Source organism: Nyctibius grandis, chromosome 2, assembly GCF_013368605.1.
Source record: "Nyctibius grandis isolate bNycGra1 chromosome 2, bNycGra1.pri, whole genome shotgun sequence".
Lineage (NCBI taxonomy): Eukaryota > Metazoa > Chordata > Aves > Nyctibiiformes > Nyctibiidae > Nyctibius > Nyctibius grandis.
Genome location: NC_090659.1, coordinates 96,622,724 through 96,639,822, shown reverse-complemented (window position 1 = coordinate 96,639,822; position 17,099 = coordinate 96,622,724). Strand labels below are relative to the sequence as shown.

At 36.5% G+C, this 17,099-nt stretch overlaps 1 protein-coding gene across 2 annotated transcripts in view; it reads left to right on the top strand.

Moving 5' to 3' along the window:
* The window catches only part of INTS6 (integrator complex subunit 6), a 46,540-nt gene that overhangs the window by 5,929 nt on the left and 23,512 nt on the right, over nucleotides 1-17,099 (top strand). For both annotated transcript variants that reach the window (XM_068421171.1, XM_068421163.1), the window contains exon 4: nucleotides 14,702-14,791. In XM_068421171.1, the coding sequence (XP_068277272.1) occupies nucleotides 14,702-14,791 (90 nt within the window). The remainder of the gene's footprint in view (nucleotides 1-14,701; nucleotides 14,792-17,099) is intronic.

Sequence of the window (17,099 nt, the reverse complement as noted above, 5' to 3'; positions counted from 1 at the left end):
TCAACTGATTAAGAATATTTTTGGAACTTAAAAATATGCTAAGGGCTGGAAAGGCCTATTTCTGACCTGGAAGTTGGAAGGTGTCCTCCATATAATGGCATTGTTTTTAAACACCACAGGTTTTTTTTACCAAGGGTTTTATTCATACAGTGTATGACCATCAAACAATCCAATCTTAGGTTAACTGCTACTTTATAGTTCTCTCTAAATATATGGTTAGACCCATTCGTAGCTACAGTAGTAGTATTGCTGATGTGTTCACACAGTAAAACTTAGTGTTGATCTGTAGAAATCAGCGTGTTTTGCCATAATGGCTTAAATACTATAGTATTCCAAATATGTGTAAATAGCATACCTAGGAGATCGAGTCTAATTGTGCTTGTAGGCACACGACAGCTTTGTTTTTAAGTCACACATTGTAGACTGACTCCTTCCTTATGTGCTTATCTGTGTCTAAGATCTGCTGAGCTTAAAAGGAAAACAGCAATCATACACCTGAAATACTGTCCCCTAACATGGCATACATTATGCTTTTGCAGTGATATGTTCTGTTTTCTTTAAATTGTTGAGCAGTTTTATTTTCCAGTTGGTTTTTGAGGATCGTTACTGGATTTCCTTGCTTTCAAAAGTCAAAATCCTTCAAGCATGACTTTTTTTTTGGCATTCTGGAGTCATGAACACTGTACTGGAATGGCCCGTATTGAGTGTGCATCCAAATTTGGAACCAAAGTTTAGGTTAGCATTTCCTGCTTTGTCATGCTGGCACGGTTGCACAGGCAGTTTGCTTCTGTTGGTGGAGGCAACGGTTTGCACTTGTAGAGCAGCTCTCCCATTCTTTTTTTTCCCCCTGTTCCCCAAAAAAAACAAATGGGAGAATTTCAGACAGTAGAAAACAGCATAGCAAGCTTAAGCATGGTAATGGCAGAAATAAGTGTTAAAAAGGATTTCGCATAGTCTCCTGTTTTCTGTGGAATAGAAACGGCTTTAATGTAAACCTATATGCCTGTTAATGTCAAAGATCTGTATGTGAAGTACTGGTGAAAGTCAATCTTTCTCACCTCCTACATGATGAAATTAAGTATATTGCTTCCAATTTATACTTTTTAGTCTGTAACCTTTAAGCATGCCATCTTGCCCACTCTGGAAATGTTTGTAATTTTTAGCTAATTTTGTTTTATAGTATCCTTTAATGAGAGCTGTGGCAGGCATTGTTGCAAGTGTTTTTTCACATTATGAGGTGAAACTGCGTGCCTTTCAGCCTTCCCAGAGCAACAAAGTTCACTGAAAGTCTCAATAATAATAATATCAGACTTAAGTGTTCTTAAAAATCACTTGTCAAGTTCTAATCCAGTATATTTTTGAAGAAGAATTTAAAAGTTAAAACAAGCTTACACGAAGTATTTTTCCTGATGAAAGTGATCTCATCAATCTGTTTCACTAGCACAAAGATGTGAGATACTTCGTCGTGTTCTGAATATCAGATATACTTTGATCACTTTGAATCTTTAAGTGCTCAGTATTTCAAGAAATTTGATTTGGATGAGGCAGTGCTATAACGTGTTCATTGTGGCTTTGATTTTTAGAGGTCAGGTGAGTGCAGTCATGCTGCCAAAGCTTAAGCAGATAATGCAGATGTCTGTCTCTGGCTGATATTCTTGGATTCACTAAAAAGTGATCGGAGAAGGTCTGAGGACAGTTAGGAGTACCAAAATGTTATCTTTTGGCTTGACTTTCTGTCTGGAACAGTTTATGTGAACAGGTCATTAGAGAACTCTTGGATATACTAGCTTTCTTATTTGGGTGTGTGAAGGTACATGTCCCATAGTTGAAGTATTCCTGTCTTTTTGAAATACATTTGCACTTCATAACAGCCAGTTGTCAGGGAGGCAAAGCAAATACATATAGAGCCAGGAGTCTGGTTATCTTGTGAAGCACAAGTATTTATTTTTTTTCCCCCAGTGTCTGGTTGTTATGTTTATTCTCTTTAAGCTTGTTTTCACTTTTCTTACTGAATAGTTACATTCAGTCTTGGATTTCTGTTGTAGACAGTCCGTATCTCTGAAGCTTGAATGGAAGAACTGTTATTTGTGTATATGTCTGAATTTTAATTCAGCTGAGGCTCAGTTGAAACTATGATTGTGTTGCTTGAGAGTCTTGCTTGCTGTTGCTTTTTTCTTGTAGTACATTCTGTACCTTTAACAACATAGTGAGTCTTTTAGTTCATAGGTTATTCCCATATCTGCATCTCGCACTTAAAGAACTCATGTTTCCACTTCACGTTGTGACTTTTAGCATCATATTGTCTGGCTCTTTTTTAAGTTGTTTTCACCTGTTGTTTATGCAACAGATTGGAATTTCATGTAATTTGTGAGTGTTAGTATCTAGCTAGTGCAGAACTCTTTACCAAACGTCCAGTTTACATTGTGTGATTATGGTGCTAATTTTAGTTGTCCAAAGTGTAGACCAGACTCATTTAAAGAAAAACTTAATACTGCAGATAGGACATAATGGTTATATGTGTATTTAGGGTAAATCTTTCATGTGTATTAAAAGAGCCTTGATTTTTTTTTTTAAGTGGACTGGCCTGTGAGCTGTAAGAGATTTCTGATGATCCTGTAGTATTTCTGTGATGTCTACAAAGGATATCACTTGTTCTTGAAGTATTTTCTATGTATCAGCATTTTTTTACTATTGTAATTCAGAATATTGACAGCAAACAGGATTTCAGGTTCTTTATTATTGCCTGTATGTTTTATTAAAAAAAAAAAAAAGCTGGAAGGGATGTGTTTAATCACTGGTACCATGAAGTTGGCCCCTAATGGACTAGATTTTTCAAAAATGTATTTTATAGGCAATTTCAGTCTTACGTTAATGAGAAATCAAGTATCTGTTATCTAAGCACCTGTTGTTTTCATTCTAGAGAGAGTGTCTCTGCCTCAGTTAATTGATTTGCCCTAGCTTACATAAATCTACAGTCCACTATAGATTTAAGCCTAAATTTTTTCAGTGGGGAAACTAGGTTAGTGCATACAGCCGAATTAAAATAGACAGGTTAGAAGTTGCTGGCTGCAAGATACGATAGTAACCTTAGTCAGGAACCTTGAATGACTATGATTGGGACACTGAACAGATAAAACTTCTGGTTATATGAGAGGACAAGAGGATTTGTCAAATCTGATCCTGCTCTTGTTACTCTAATATGGATGGTAGATGTGTCTCTTGCAGCATTGCAGTGATATATAATGAGAACAGCAGATAAGTAAGCGTTGATTGTGTCTAACATAGTTCCATGGCTTTAACATCGGAGGTCTTTTAGAAGACTGATCTAGCAGAAGCTGCGGTGCAGATGAGGTGTCTGGTATGGGGTTTTGACAGTGATTCAGGGACATACGTATTGAAAATAATGCTTAATGTCTTGTTGACTTGGCCAGGAAACTTTTACATGAATAATCACATTTGGTGTCTGCTCAGTGTAGCCACTCCCATTTCCTTTAATTTCCAGGTTTGTTTTTTTTTTCTATCTACATGTAACTGCTACTGCTTGTGTAGGGCAGAGTGTTAAATCTTATTTCATCCAATAATAACATTTGAGGATAAATTACCTGAATACACTATGCATTTTGTCAATGTCTCCTTGAGCCAAAAAGCTCCATTGAACAAATCCAGAATGTTTGTCATTGGAATCAATTTAGGGCACTGACATTCTTTTTTGGTGCTCAGCATATAGAATATGAGTGAAAAGTGGCCATCTCTTTCTTACATCAATACGCCCTCCCTCCACACACCCCCACCCCAGGGCTTTGAATCCCAGAATGCTGACTTGATTGTATGCATCACTATATCTAAGACATATCCAGCCTAGCTGCCTGCTCTGCTCTTGAACTTACATCCTCTCATGTGCTCATAGTTGTGCCAAACTTGCTTCAAGTTGTGAGCGTGACTTCATGTAGTAAAATAAATCAGTGATTGATTCAGATCCTTAATAAGCTGGACTGTGAACTGTAGTGATTGAGAATCTGTTTCAAAACAGCTAAGTTGCTCCTGCTGTAGTGGTGAGAAACTCTGGGAGAGAGTTGTAGGGGAGTCTTCAGGCAGATATTCGGAAGAATTTCTTATGTTCATGAGTTTATAAGCTACTTTCAGTCAGCTTGACAGTACTCTGGATTGATAACCCCCAAAAAGGTAGGGAGAATTTTGTATACAACTCTCTCTTTGACTTTTCCCTTTGGGATTTGTTGGGTTTTTTTGGTGTTTTCCTTACTCAGTATGTTGGCAGCTGTGAAATTCATTACCCTTCTCCAGTATGTGGAGAACAGAGGCCTGGCTTAGCACTGTGAATTGCTCTGACTGAGCCAGGACCAGCTATGTAGAGTCATTGCTGTGAAGCAGAAAGGCTGCAGTAATTAGGGACTTGATCCAGGGCTTGACAAGGTCAGTTATTTTTGGAATAAAACATTCAGAAATATTTTTAGGAAATATGACCAAAATCATCTTTAAACGCAGATTCTTTGGGCCTGACTTTAAAGTTATGTTAGGTATGGATGATTATTTTAGCTTTTTTTTTTTTGAAGTTTATGAAAGCTCAAATATAACCTATTTTTAGCAACTTGCATTTACTATATTCAGTCAAATACCTTTGGAAACCACCAGGATTTGTTGGTTGATTTATCCAATTTCAGATTATTCCAGTAGCGATTCATTTACTAATCTGTAACTAACTGATAAGGTACATCTTTTTTTAAGGGACAGTTTCCATTACCTTAAAAATAAGGTACAAGTTGTGATCACAGTTGCTTTGCTGCTTGTATATTTCAATGAATTTAATGTAAGGAAAAGTTAAAATTCTTCCCTTTTTGGGATTATCGTATATCTGTCACATCAGTGCTTACATGTTTCAGATGTTAGTGGCTTTTTGTTCTTCATTTCAATGCTGTTCTTCACTGTTTAGTTACTTGCTGGAATTCATGATATATGAAGTCCATTCTATGGGCTGGCGTTTTTTGTTTTTTTGTTGTTTTTTTGTTTTTTTTGAGAATTTTATGTAGTAAGTAATTGTCATAAATTGTGAAAGATTCAAGGACTGAAATGTTTTTGAAACTTACCAAGGACCTCATCTAAACTGGAGCACTTAGAAGTTAATCAAGAAGTTATCACTTATATAATACGTTATTTAGAACTCAATTAAATTTGTTCTTAGATGAAAGAAACAGGACAAACTTTATACTAAACTGGCATTTTTGAAACTCTGTCACTTAGTGTTGTTGGGAACTCTGTAATTTAGGCACATGAAGACATCAGTGTATCCTGGGATTTTAAGTTTGATGTCTTAGTAAATCCCACCATGTATTCATCATTCCTCTATTGTTCAGTATGACCATAGTCTAAAAATGCTTTCCTGGCACATATCCCTTCTGTTTTCATGTGTGCACTATTCAATATGGAGTTTTTCTATTCCAAAATGATCATCTCTTGCATTGAATCTCCTTTTCAGGCTGCTTTGGGTTGCTTTTTTGGTTTTCTTGCTGTTAGTTTTAGTTTTGTTCTTAACACAAATTTTTCAAGTAGAATTCCAAAATGACTGAAGTTGCACAATTAAATAGTCTTTAAACAGCACATTCAGCGCCAGACTTGGGAAACCAGAATGTGTAAAGTTATAAGCGTCTATAAAAACGATACTAAGCACAGAGAACTTTTTTGTTGCATGTTTCAAGATGGATATGCAATGAAATCATTGCCTATAGAACTCAAACTCTCAAGCTCAGGCAAAGCAAGCAGCTGATATGCTTACATATATTTCTATGTTTTTTTGTTTGGGTTTTTTTTTTTTTGCACAAAGGGTTTGGTGTATCTTTTCTTACACAATACAGATAGCTGTTTTGTCTCTGTAATATTTTTAATTAGAGTAAGTGATATCTGCTGGGATCTTTGATTTTTGCTGTAGGACTTCCAGACTGGGCAGGAAAAGTGTAAGATGACATATGTTTGGAGCTTCAATAGTTAACTGAAGCCATACATGGTTATTTTTTTTCTAAAGATTTAAAAAAAAAATGCTTGGGAGCAAATACTGAGGAGCAAATGACTTTTTCTTCCCATTTATTTTCCTAGATACCTTAAATTTCCTTTTCTTAAGTGGAACTTACGTAGCCTGTGTTATGGAGGTAGCAGTTTTTTCAAGAATGCACCCTTCATTCGTATGTTCTGTAACTGGTGTGCTGAGGAGTTTAACTTCTGGCTTAGCTTTAGGGAAAGTCTTCCACTTTGAAAACCTTTTGCTAACTGTTTTTTTTTGTTGTTGTTGTTTAAACCTGAAACTCATTTGTTCCAGTCACCTGAAATATAGAAAACTTCAGTTGTGCCACTAATCGGTGTCCTAACTGCATGTGCAAAAATCATTTTATCTACTGCTAATCTGTAATGCCATTAAGGGATGAAGGAAAAACCATGTTAACTACCTTGTAATCCTCCATAGACATTCCAAATAAGAAACTGTGATTAGTGCATGTCTTGGGCATTGGAATAACTCTTAAGTATTTGTGATGTAGTTAACTCAAGAATTGTCTAGGACATGAAAAATTACTGTGCCTGTATAACCTTGCAGTAGCCTATAGGGAAGGACAGCTGTACATAGCTGAATTTAGGTTTCTTCACCTCGTGAAGGAAAGGTCTTTTGTGGTAGCCGTTCTTACTGCAAAATCATTGCCACTGATACCCTGACTTCCAGAGTGTGAATGAGTGCAGGAGAAATCATGACTGCTTGAACAGCATTTTCCATTTCCTTGGGAGAAAAGATGGAGAGTTAATGGAAGCATGAGTTCAGACCTTGATAAATTCTAGCAGACTTTCTTAAAACTCTGTTTTTTAAGGTCTACTCCAAAAGATAAAATCGTTTGAGATAGTATTCTCTCTTTTAGCTTCAAAAGAAAAGAGTTTGTGTGGAATACAGTTGAATGTTTGTGGCTGAGCCTACCAAAAATGGGCAATCAGCAGCAAAAAAGGGGAGAAGTGGAATGATAGTATGTATTGTGCCTGATGTCAGAAACCATGAACTAACTGTTGGATTAAATGTAGAGTTAGATCAAGAGATTAGAGTTCAGTGACTGATTACTTCTGATTTGTACTTATACAATCATTTAGGGTTTTTTAGGTATACAGAGATTTAGAAAAGAAGTATTTACCTGTTTGTATGTATTTTGAGATAGTATTCAAACAGAGCATGCCTCACGTTTAACTCCTTGTTACTCAATCACCTTGTACAAGGCTAGATTTTATTAACTTGTGCCCCCTCTGCTGGCTAGTTTTCCAATTACAAAGTAAAAACACAAGTTTACGTAGGTGGGATACTCTCTGATATGCTATTTTGGCCAAACATCAATTTATAAAAGTCCCTTTTATGGTGGTAAAACTAAAACGAAAATCATGTGAGTCCTGATTTGTGAGAGTCAGTGGTGGTGTTGAGAGTTGGTGTTTTCGTAGTGCATAGTTATTGTCATGGGCTCAGTCAAGACTCCTTCAGCATTTGTCAGACCTGTTTCTTTCCCTCATCCCTCAGTCGAAGAGATTTGGTGTTTTTACCCATCCCGTGTGTGTATATTGTTTCATATACAGAAGAACTAGATCTTTATGGTTCTTGAGACTATGGAGGACTACACTTTGAGCTTCTAACACCTGCTACTATCATCTACATTTCTGATAGTAGTCACTTTCCCTTCAAGATGTGGAGCTCTCTTCTTTTGAGCGTAGTAAGGGGCTCTTTCAAATTGCCTTTAACAGGTGATTAGTTTACCTCTGTTCTTCCTAAAACGTGTCTTTGAGGGTGAGGTGGTATTCCCAGCTGCCTAGCATGAAGGGGATGTAGAGCATCAGTCCTCCCATCTTGCATACTGCTAAAAGGTTGCAGTGTTATGACAGAGAATGTATGTCCGTACTGCAGATGTTTGTGGACTAGAGTTAATGGTAAGAATCCTCCTGCTGTCCTGCAGCCCTTTCAGAAAAACACTGAGCATTTTTTCTTGGTGGTAGTGCTATTTCTGGAATAGTGTTTCATTAGATTGTTTCATAAGATTCCAATCTGTGACCGATCTGGCGTCTATCTTTGCCATTAATCAGGCACCAAGGGAGATTTCTGTTTTATATTAAAATTTCTTTTATGACTTGAAAACTTCATAACAGACTTCAAAACACTTACATCCTGTGTAGAACTCCTACTGGTTAGTGTAGCTTTCATTGAACTTTCTCCTGAGGCTTCTGAAAGTGATCTTGAAATACATCTGCTGTACAAATATCTGATCATCTACTAGTAAGACAGAATTGCTACTGCTGCAAAACTGCATTATCTATTGAATGATCAACAGCATCAAGGGAATATATCAAAACCTTACAGACAGCAAAACAGAGACGAGTTAGCAACTGTCTTTGTGCATGAAGCCTGGCTTGTCAGAGTTCTTAATCCTGTACAGAATTCCAGTATGTTCTTCAGCTCTTCCTCATTCAGCCTGAAATCACAGAAGTCTCTGACACTGAAATGATTCCTGTTCGTGGGGTCAGTTTCTATTCTAAAACAGCCATAACAGATAAACTTAAATGTGGTTTCAAAGCTGGTTTTGTCCTGCAAGTTCAGTCACTTCGATAACACCATGATGCAGTTCAGAGGTGCTGTGCTTTTCAGTCTGGCCCGCAGAATCATGGAGCTCCTCTGGCATATCCTGTGAGAAGGCAGATTTATCAGTTAATCTTGTGATAGAACCCGACTGCCCTTCCTGCTTTTTTCCCCCAGCATACTCTTCCTTGCATTCTGATAGATCACGGAATTTCGTAGTGTGTTTGTGCTAAAAATTAATTGGGTGATATGCAGCATAGCTTCATCTGGGAAAGCTTCCATTTAAAGCCGTTTTGCTTCTTATCAAGTAGTAGGAAAGAATTTACTAATCTACTGAAGCAGAAAGCTTATTCATTCCTGACTTTAGTGTGTATGTATATATACATGGTTATGGTACATGTCTACGTGTTTGAAAAAAATCCTGAGGGTGAAGTAGTTTTTGTGAAGAGTTACATTGCCGATTATGAATTCACTAAAATACCGCTGTGATGCCAGTGTCTTCAGCTGTGTTTGTGACTTGGGAAACAGTTGTCTGAATGCATAAAATAGAATTGATTCTATAGGTCTTCACAACTATATTGATTGGTTCTGCAGAGATAATAGAAAATAGTCAAAGTTGCTGAAAATGTAAGTGAGACAAGTAAGAAGTTGCACAAGATACTACAGTTCCTATGTAGCTGACTATCAGAGCACAGGGCAGCTGTTAAATACCTCTGTGTGCTTGACTGATCATGTTCTGCCTTGAGCAATGAAGGGGAAAGTCTCTAATAAATGTTAAATTAATATTTTAGACATTTCATGATTTTGCTAAAGCGTAACTGAAGTTCCTCAGATACAAAAAGTGAAAACTGTGATGGATTTGGACCATCTGTTTTAGTTTGTTGAAATTCAAGCTGTGTTTTGGTATTTTTTAAGCTGTTATCAGTTAAAAAAAATAGCTTTAAAGCTAATAATTTTGCTGTCATTCTGTCTTTTAGATTTCATTTTAAACTATTGTTTTTGAACAATGGTTGCTCACAGATTCTCATGAGCATTTATAAGAATCTTGACCTTTTAAATTCTAAAAAACCCGATTGAATTGAAAAAAACTGATAGGGCACTTTTGTATTTCCTGGTCAGATGACTAAATTTACTGGCAGTTAGGGCTGATACTTCTGAAAATGAAAAGGCTCTGCTGAGATAATGTATGATGGATATGCAATACAACTTCTGTTAAATTTAGTGATTTACTGAAATGAAAGCGTACCTTTTAGACTTTTGATCGTGATCTGAAAATTATTTTTTCCCGTGATTAGTAATGTTCTTTGTTAAAAATACGTGCTTAATTTCATTTTACATTTATTTTCAACTTCTAGTCTTTCTTGGGCATGAAGCTTTTATATCACTAAATACTTATTTCTTTTTATAGTAGTTGCTTGTTGAACATGTCATTTTTAGTCTCTGACTTGGCCTTTTTTTGGTCATGTTTCTACCTCAGCTATTTCTTAAATTTTTCAACACTTCTGACTCTGAAGTTAATATTTAAATGTGTGCATTGAGATAAGAGCAGTCTTAAATCAATTTTCTCTTACTGCATGTATAATATTGTATACTTGCATATCTAAAGGTCACAATAGCTCTTGAATTGCTTTACCTGTACACTTTGAAGAAGAAAAAAACAATCCATGAATGTATTAATCAGCCATGCTGAAACTGGTTGCTAAGCCTACTTGCCTTTGAAAGGGAATTCTTAGTTTTGAGAGTCTTAACCAGACAATAATGTGTCTTCACAATTTGATACACTTCTGGCTCGATCTGAGGCGGGTTCCCTCTCAGAACATCACGCAAGCTGGAGTGGGCTGGCTGTGCCTCTTACTGTGACCCCATGTGAGCAGCGCAGAGTTCAGTGGTGCTCACAGCTCTGTATTTGTTTTGTATTATCTGAGCACAGAGCTACTTCAGCTGGAGACTGAAGAAATGGCAACCAATGTAGCTGGGTCGCTTTGTGATTTGGAACAAATAGTCATGAAGCTGTCAGATTGCTCAAAAGAATGGATGTTGTGCAACAGATAAGTTTTAAGGCTTTGAATCTGTTGCTTATTCCATTTTAGCCTAGCAAGCTTGCAAGATTGCCCTGGTATTGATGCCGATTTTTAAGTAACTTTCTTCCAAAAAGAGGTGTGTGGGGTTTTTTGTCTCCTTGGTGCATATCTGCCCTTGAAAATGCAGATTGTAGGTGAATGAAAAAAACCCTCTCGTACCATATTACAATACTTGGTGGTTGAACAGGCTGATCAGCCATTAAAACCTTAGGTGCTTCTTCCTTAGTACTTTTTTTTCACCACTGCTAGAAACCTTCAGAGAGAAAAGTGTATTATTGAAAAGAATTTGCAGTCAGATGACTCTAGCAGCTATTTGGACTGAAAAGGATACCAAATGAGCCAATTTGCCTACAGGATGCAGTTAGCTGAAGTCCCCATGGGAGCTAGTTGCCACTGAATTTTCAGCTAGAAAAATAAGTAATATTTAGTTTTTTCAAAATACTTGTTTATAAGCAGATCTATTTAAAAATAGGAGTTTAAAATAAAACTTGAAAATACTTTTCAGTTTTTTGTAGCCTGAGCAGTAAACTGGGATTCAGACTGCCACAGTTTAAATATAGCAGTTGAGTTTGTGGACTCTAAAATGTTTATCCACTATCAGTGGTTATAACCTGTCTGAAAACAGGTAGCACAAGAACAGAAGTATCTTTGCGTTTATACTTGTTAGAATAGGCCCATATAATGTTACCTTAAATTGTGAGTGGTGCCCTTATGTTTCCCAAGGTATGGGTACTGAGGCCGAGTCGATCTTTACCCTGCTTACTTTAAGAACTCGGGGTTTCACACTCTTTGTCTTTGACTTTCCTGTGTGGGAAAGTCAAAGATGATACTAAAATTATCTGCTGGATTATTTTTCTTTTGAAATGAACAAAACCTCGTGGTGATTAGTTAGTTGTCAGAGTAAGTTGTAAACAGGCTTCTGATTTGTGCCTTGGTATGCTGAGCTGATTTCCAGTGCATTTCAGCATACCTGTAAGCTGCCAAAGAGCTGGTAATGTATGCTGTGTCACTCGCTGTTTCACTGCGTAAAAAAAATAACTGAACTGTACTTAACTGATTTCATATGCATTCACAGTCAATGATGTTGCTGTGTATTTTGAAGAATAAGATATTTCTAAGATGTGTAAATTCGTAGTGTTTTGTTTTAATAGTATATTTCTAACGGAAGAGCAATAGAAAATAATTTGATTAGATTGAAATAAAGTTCCAAAATGGTAATTGACAGAAGTGCTGCAGTTTATTGAAAAAAAATTTGCAAGTGTAAGTCTTCTGAAATTTCATTTTGCCAAATTTACTAATAAGTCTCTGAGTTTTGAGAGCTTATATAAATAAGAGGGGTTTTTTTTTAACAATACCTGACTTAATACTGGTTTTGTATGCCTTCATATAGCTAAGGTGAGGAGTAGGGTCAGAAGAGTCAGTGGTGTTCTTTAAGAATTAATGACATGGAAACTTTTAGTCGAAAATAGTAAACCTCAATAATAGACATTTTATCTGAAATTCTTCCCTGATATATTCTAATTACGTTTCTCCTCCTTTAGGTGGAACATAAATACTAATTTCATATTTCTAAATTGCATGGAGCTGTGAAGCTAATTGCAGCTAAGTGAACTCAGCTCTGTTCACTTGTCTTTAAATAATTCAGTGGTCAATTGTGTACTCTGACTTGACTTCATAAGTTCTTCCTAGAAAGGACAATATTTATAGCTGTATCGATGAGTTGATGAACTCGAGATTACTGTATTTTCACATCTGGTTAGTGAAGAAGAGATTTCAAGGGGAAACTTTCCCTTGTTACTTAAACAGGTGTGAAATATTCTGCAACAGTGCCCTGCTAGTGTTTCCACAGTTATCCTGTAGATGATACATGTGGAAACATGAGTAACTTTGTCTTTGGGATCAGAGCTTCTAAAATCAGTTGTTACTCTGGCTACAAATGAATGTTGTTCTGGTAAAAAGATTCTTGCTTTTGTAAATATGTTGCTATATGAGTTGACTCGTGACTTGGTATGTCAGTGATCATCCATTGTACAAGTAAAATGCTTGTGAAATTATGACAGATAGACTGAGGATGAAGTAATTTCTCCCTCAGACATTTTTCCTGGGGGGGCTCAAGCTTAGAATCTCTTGGTTTCTTCCTTATAATTTCATAATCATTCTGAGCCCAAAGTGTTTAAATTTAAGGCTTAAATTTTAGATGGGTAAAATTGAGGAAGATTATAGTTGAGGTACACAAAAGTGTTTAAGATAATGAGGATATCTGGATAATAGAGGTTGTCAGAGACTGAATTTTTAATACTTATATTTCAAATTGGACCAGAATATTGACCTAAAGAGCATTGCTTATGACATTCTAAATCTAAAATCTTGCTATTTTTGTCAATTGTCAATTTATTTTTACAATCATTTGTTAGGAATAGGATTAAAGTATTTTTATGTTCAGTATTCATGAGAACAATGTCCTTTTCCTCTAGTTAGAAACCGTGCTTTCAATATTATTTCAGTGCAACGTAATTAGCTTCCAGCTGATGTTTTGCAGTTGTGGCGAACTACTAGTTGGCAGAATAACATACCATAACTGTTCTTCAGAATTAAATAAAGCTAAATATTCTTAGGAAATTATTTTAATTAAAATTGAGTGTATTTTGAGAGTCCTTAAGTTCTTTTGAGTAATTGTTTAAATTGGATTATGAACTAGCTTAGCATTTGTGGGAGAGACTGACCTTCACTGTTTAATTTTATTTTTGCTTTTTTTTTTATGTATGCTATCTTAAGAGAAAATTTTAGGATTTTCACTGAGGTTTGAGAAAATATTAAACAAATAACTTTTACATTTTTCTCTTGGCATATAGTAAATTGATCACTGTAAATGTGGTGTTGCCACTTCAAACTGGACACCCCTCACCAAATATATTTGAGATTGTTGGGTGATATTTCTGTTCTAAGCACACAACCAGTAGATGATTCTTTATATTAAATGGGTTCTAAAAAATGGATTTAAAAGGTCTTTTTCTTAAAACCTATTAGTTCTCTCTCCATATTTTCAGAGTAAATTATAAGCATTCTTGAGATAGTTTGTTTTTTTAGGCAGAACTCGGTTGTGGGTCTAGTTTTATTTTTCTTTATTGTTTTCTGAAGAAGAAAAATGAGGCCTTAAGCTTGGCAATAGAAGGAGGTGGGATGCACTAAACAAAAGCTTTTTTTGGTGGCTTTTATCCAGTCAGTCTTTAGCCCTAGCTAGAGTGGAATGTGCTGCCTGGGCTTGGAGTTGACATGTGCATGGATTACTTTGGGATCCTTTTTTTCAGGAGGGACAGAAGGCTCCTAGCATATTGGCAGTAGGAAACGGGAGTGCCAATAGCAAACCAAGTTTTTTTTGTTACAGCTAAACTAGTTGAATGTCTTGGTGGGATCACAGAATGTCTTACCTTGTATATGTTTCTGTCTTAAATGATTCATATAGAAAATTTACCTATATTTCAAGTATTTGTTTCTGAAGTAAGTCTTATGTGCCTGGTTGAACCACCTTGGTCAAAACGTAACTGGTATTATTCATGTCAGAATTTTCCTTAATATATAGAGTATTAGTTCTTATCCTTAATCATGATCACAAAGTACTATGCAAATGCTTTAACTAGTCACACAGTAATTAAAAAACATGTAAAATCAACCCTGTAGTAGGGGGAATTGGAAGCATCTCTGCCTGGAAGAGACAGTTGCTCCTCTAAACAGCTGCTAGTTTGTCAGAATACTGCAGTACACATTGTTCTTGAAGTCCTATGTTAACCATTTTTGCCATATTTTTTAATGCGTTTATTGACTACAAATATATTAAGTGTGTAGCTTTACATGGCCTAACTACAAAAAGACTCAAAACCCCATAGTACTGTGCTATATAGCACGTGAGAATAAATACGTCAGGCCTCATTGTTTTGTCAGTGGGTATCAGTGGCCATTTAATGACTGAACAGAAGCTTATGAATTTGTTACAGCATTTTAAATGAAATTCCTTTTTTTCCCTTAGGGACGAAACCCCTTTTTTCTGGAGCCAGCAATAATTATAACAGTTACTGATGGAAGTAAATTAACTACTACCAGTGGGATACAGGAAGAGGTAAGATCTGACCTCTGTTTACAATGATGTGTACTAAACATTGTGTTAGAATACTGTTTACAGTAGGAGCATAAATGACTCCTCAAAGTGTGCTCATTAGTATCTTAAACTTGAATGTTTTTTTCCTTTTAATTTGAGGTAATTTTTGCAATAGTACTGCAAAAATATGAACAGCTTTTTCCTTATCATATGTGACAAGCATATACTACAAATGTTGGTCTGTTTAGTAGACTCAGTTCGCTGTTTCTGTCCAGGGAGTTCATGGCTTTTTGAAATATGTTAGCAGAAGAAATTGATTTCTGTAAAGCATGTATGTGTTTAACTGGTCTAGATATAAATTTTTTCTGTATAGACCCAAATTAATGTAGTGATTTCTCAAAGGATGTGGCCACTAGGGAGTATGTAAAATACGTACTTCTTTCACAATGGGCTCTTAAAGTGATTATAATCAAATCAGTAGTGTCCTTATAATCCAAGATACAAGCTGAAGAAATGTATTTCAAATTAAATCTGTAGAGTAGTTTAAAACACTCAGATCTTAATATACAGGAGTACCTGCTCAGACATCTGGCAGACTTGGAGCTATAGCAAATGCTGAGGCACTGAACTATTTTATCTTACTGGCCGTTTTGAATTCTTTCCTTAAAAAGATGGAAGAGGTCACTTGGGAGAGGGTTGGTCTGACCAGCTCAGTGCCCATTCCATGCAGTAGTAAAAAAAACAAACAACAACAACAACAAATCCCTAAGCTCATTCCCTTTTCAGGGAAAAGGTTAATATCCAAAGGTCTGTCCTAAAGCTTAAGGGGAGGATTCAGACTTTTCCATGTGGTACACCACATTTGACTATACAGATTAACTTGTTATACATCACTGTTCATTAGTTACTTGAATTTCTCCTAATACTCTATTATATCGCATTCTTACAGCACTTACAGAAGTTATTTGTATGGAAAGTGCTGTTTGAGTGGTTTTGTAATGTATCTGACTTAGAGGAAGAAAGTTGAATGACCTCATAATTCTATGTGGATTAGTAACAAATAGCTGTAGCCAGTAACTGAAAGGGAATGCCTGGATCCAGGATAACAAGTAGGTTGTCTGTATGAAACCTCACTTTTATAATGTGTTTTACCCAATAAGATATTTTCAACTTAATCCAGTGATTTATTGTGTGTGGTCCAAAATACTGAGTAGAACAGCAGCTTCATATTTACAGTGATTGTCAGTGAGCAAGTGTTAATTGAACAGAGGGTAGTGTGACACTTTTAGAGCCTTCTACAACATTTAGTGCTGTTAGCAGCAGCAGAATGCTGGTTTGTTTTTTTTAAGAGCTAATTGGGTAATCACTTAGCTGTGCAAGTCCTTTCTTGAGGAGAAACAACTACCTGAAGGGAGGTTGTAGTGAAGTGGGAGTCGGCCTCTTCTAGGCAACTATCGATAGGACAAGAGGACATAGCCTCAAGCTTCGCCAGGGGAGGTTCAGGTTGGACATTAGGAAGAATTTCTTTACAGAAAGGGTTATTAGACATTGGAATGGGCTACCCAGGGAGGTGGTGGAGTCACCATCTCTGGATGTGTTTAAGAAAAGACTGGACATGGCACTTAGTACCATGGTCTAGTTGACATGGTGGTGTCAGGGCAACGGTTGGACTCGATGATCCCAGAGGTCTTTTCCAACCTGGTTGATTCTGTGATTCTGTGAACTTCTTTGCTGTCAGATGACTAAGTTGTAAAATCTGACATTGATATCGTGGAGTGAGGAACATCAAGATCTTCAGGGGGTGAAGCAAACGACATCTAGGTAGAGGCTGAGAACTGTTTTTTTCAGCCTTTAGAAGAAAAGCCTGTGGGCGTCAGGGGTGTCTTACCACTGCCTGCAGCAACTTAATGCGGGAGGGATCTTGCCTTTTCTGGGAGGTGCACAGGGCTGAGACAACAGGCAACAGCTGCAAAGTGTACCTTGGGAAATTCTAGCTGGATATCAAGAAAAATTTTAACTGTGTGGGTGATTGAGCACTAGCATAGGTTGTCCAGTGATTGTGAGATCTCCATTATTGGAGACACTCAAAACTGAGTTGGACAAGGCCCTGAGCAATCAGAAGGCCCTGGATTGTATAACCTTTGTGTCCTTTCTAATATACACAGCTCTATGAGTCTACATTACGTTTCCTTTCGTCTTGTTCATTTATCCAAAATGATTTAGATAAGAAAGCTCTGTTGGCTGTCATGAGCTCTTTTTCTTACAGCAAGAGTCAGAATTTTTTTATAGCCAGCAAGTTTTTTGTGTTCAAATGTGGGTGCAACTTTTT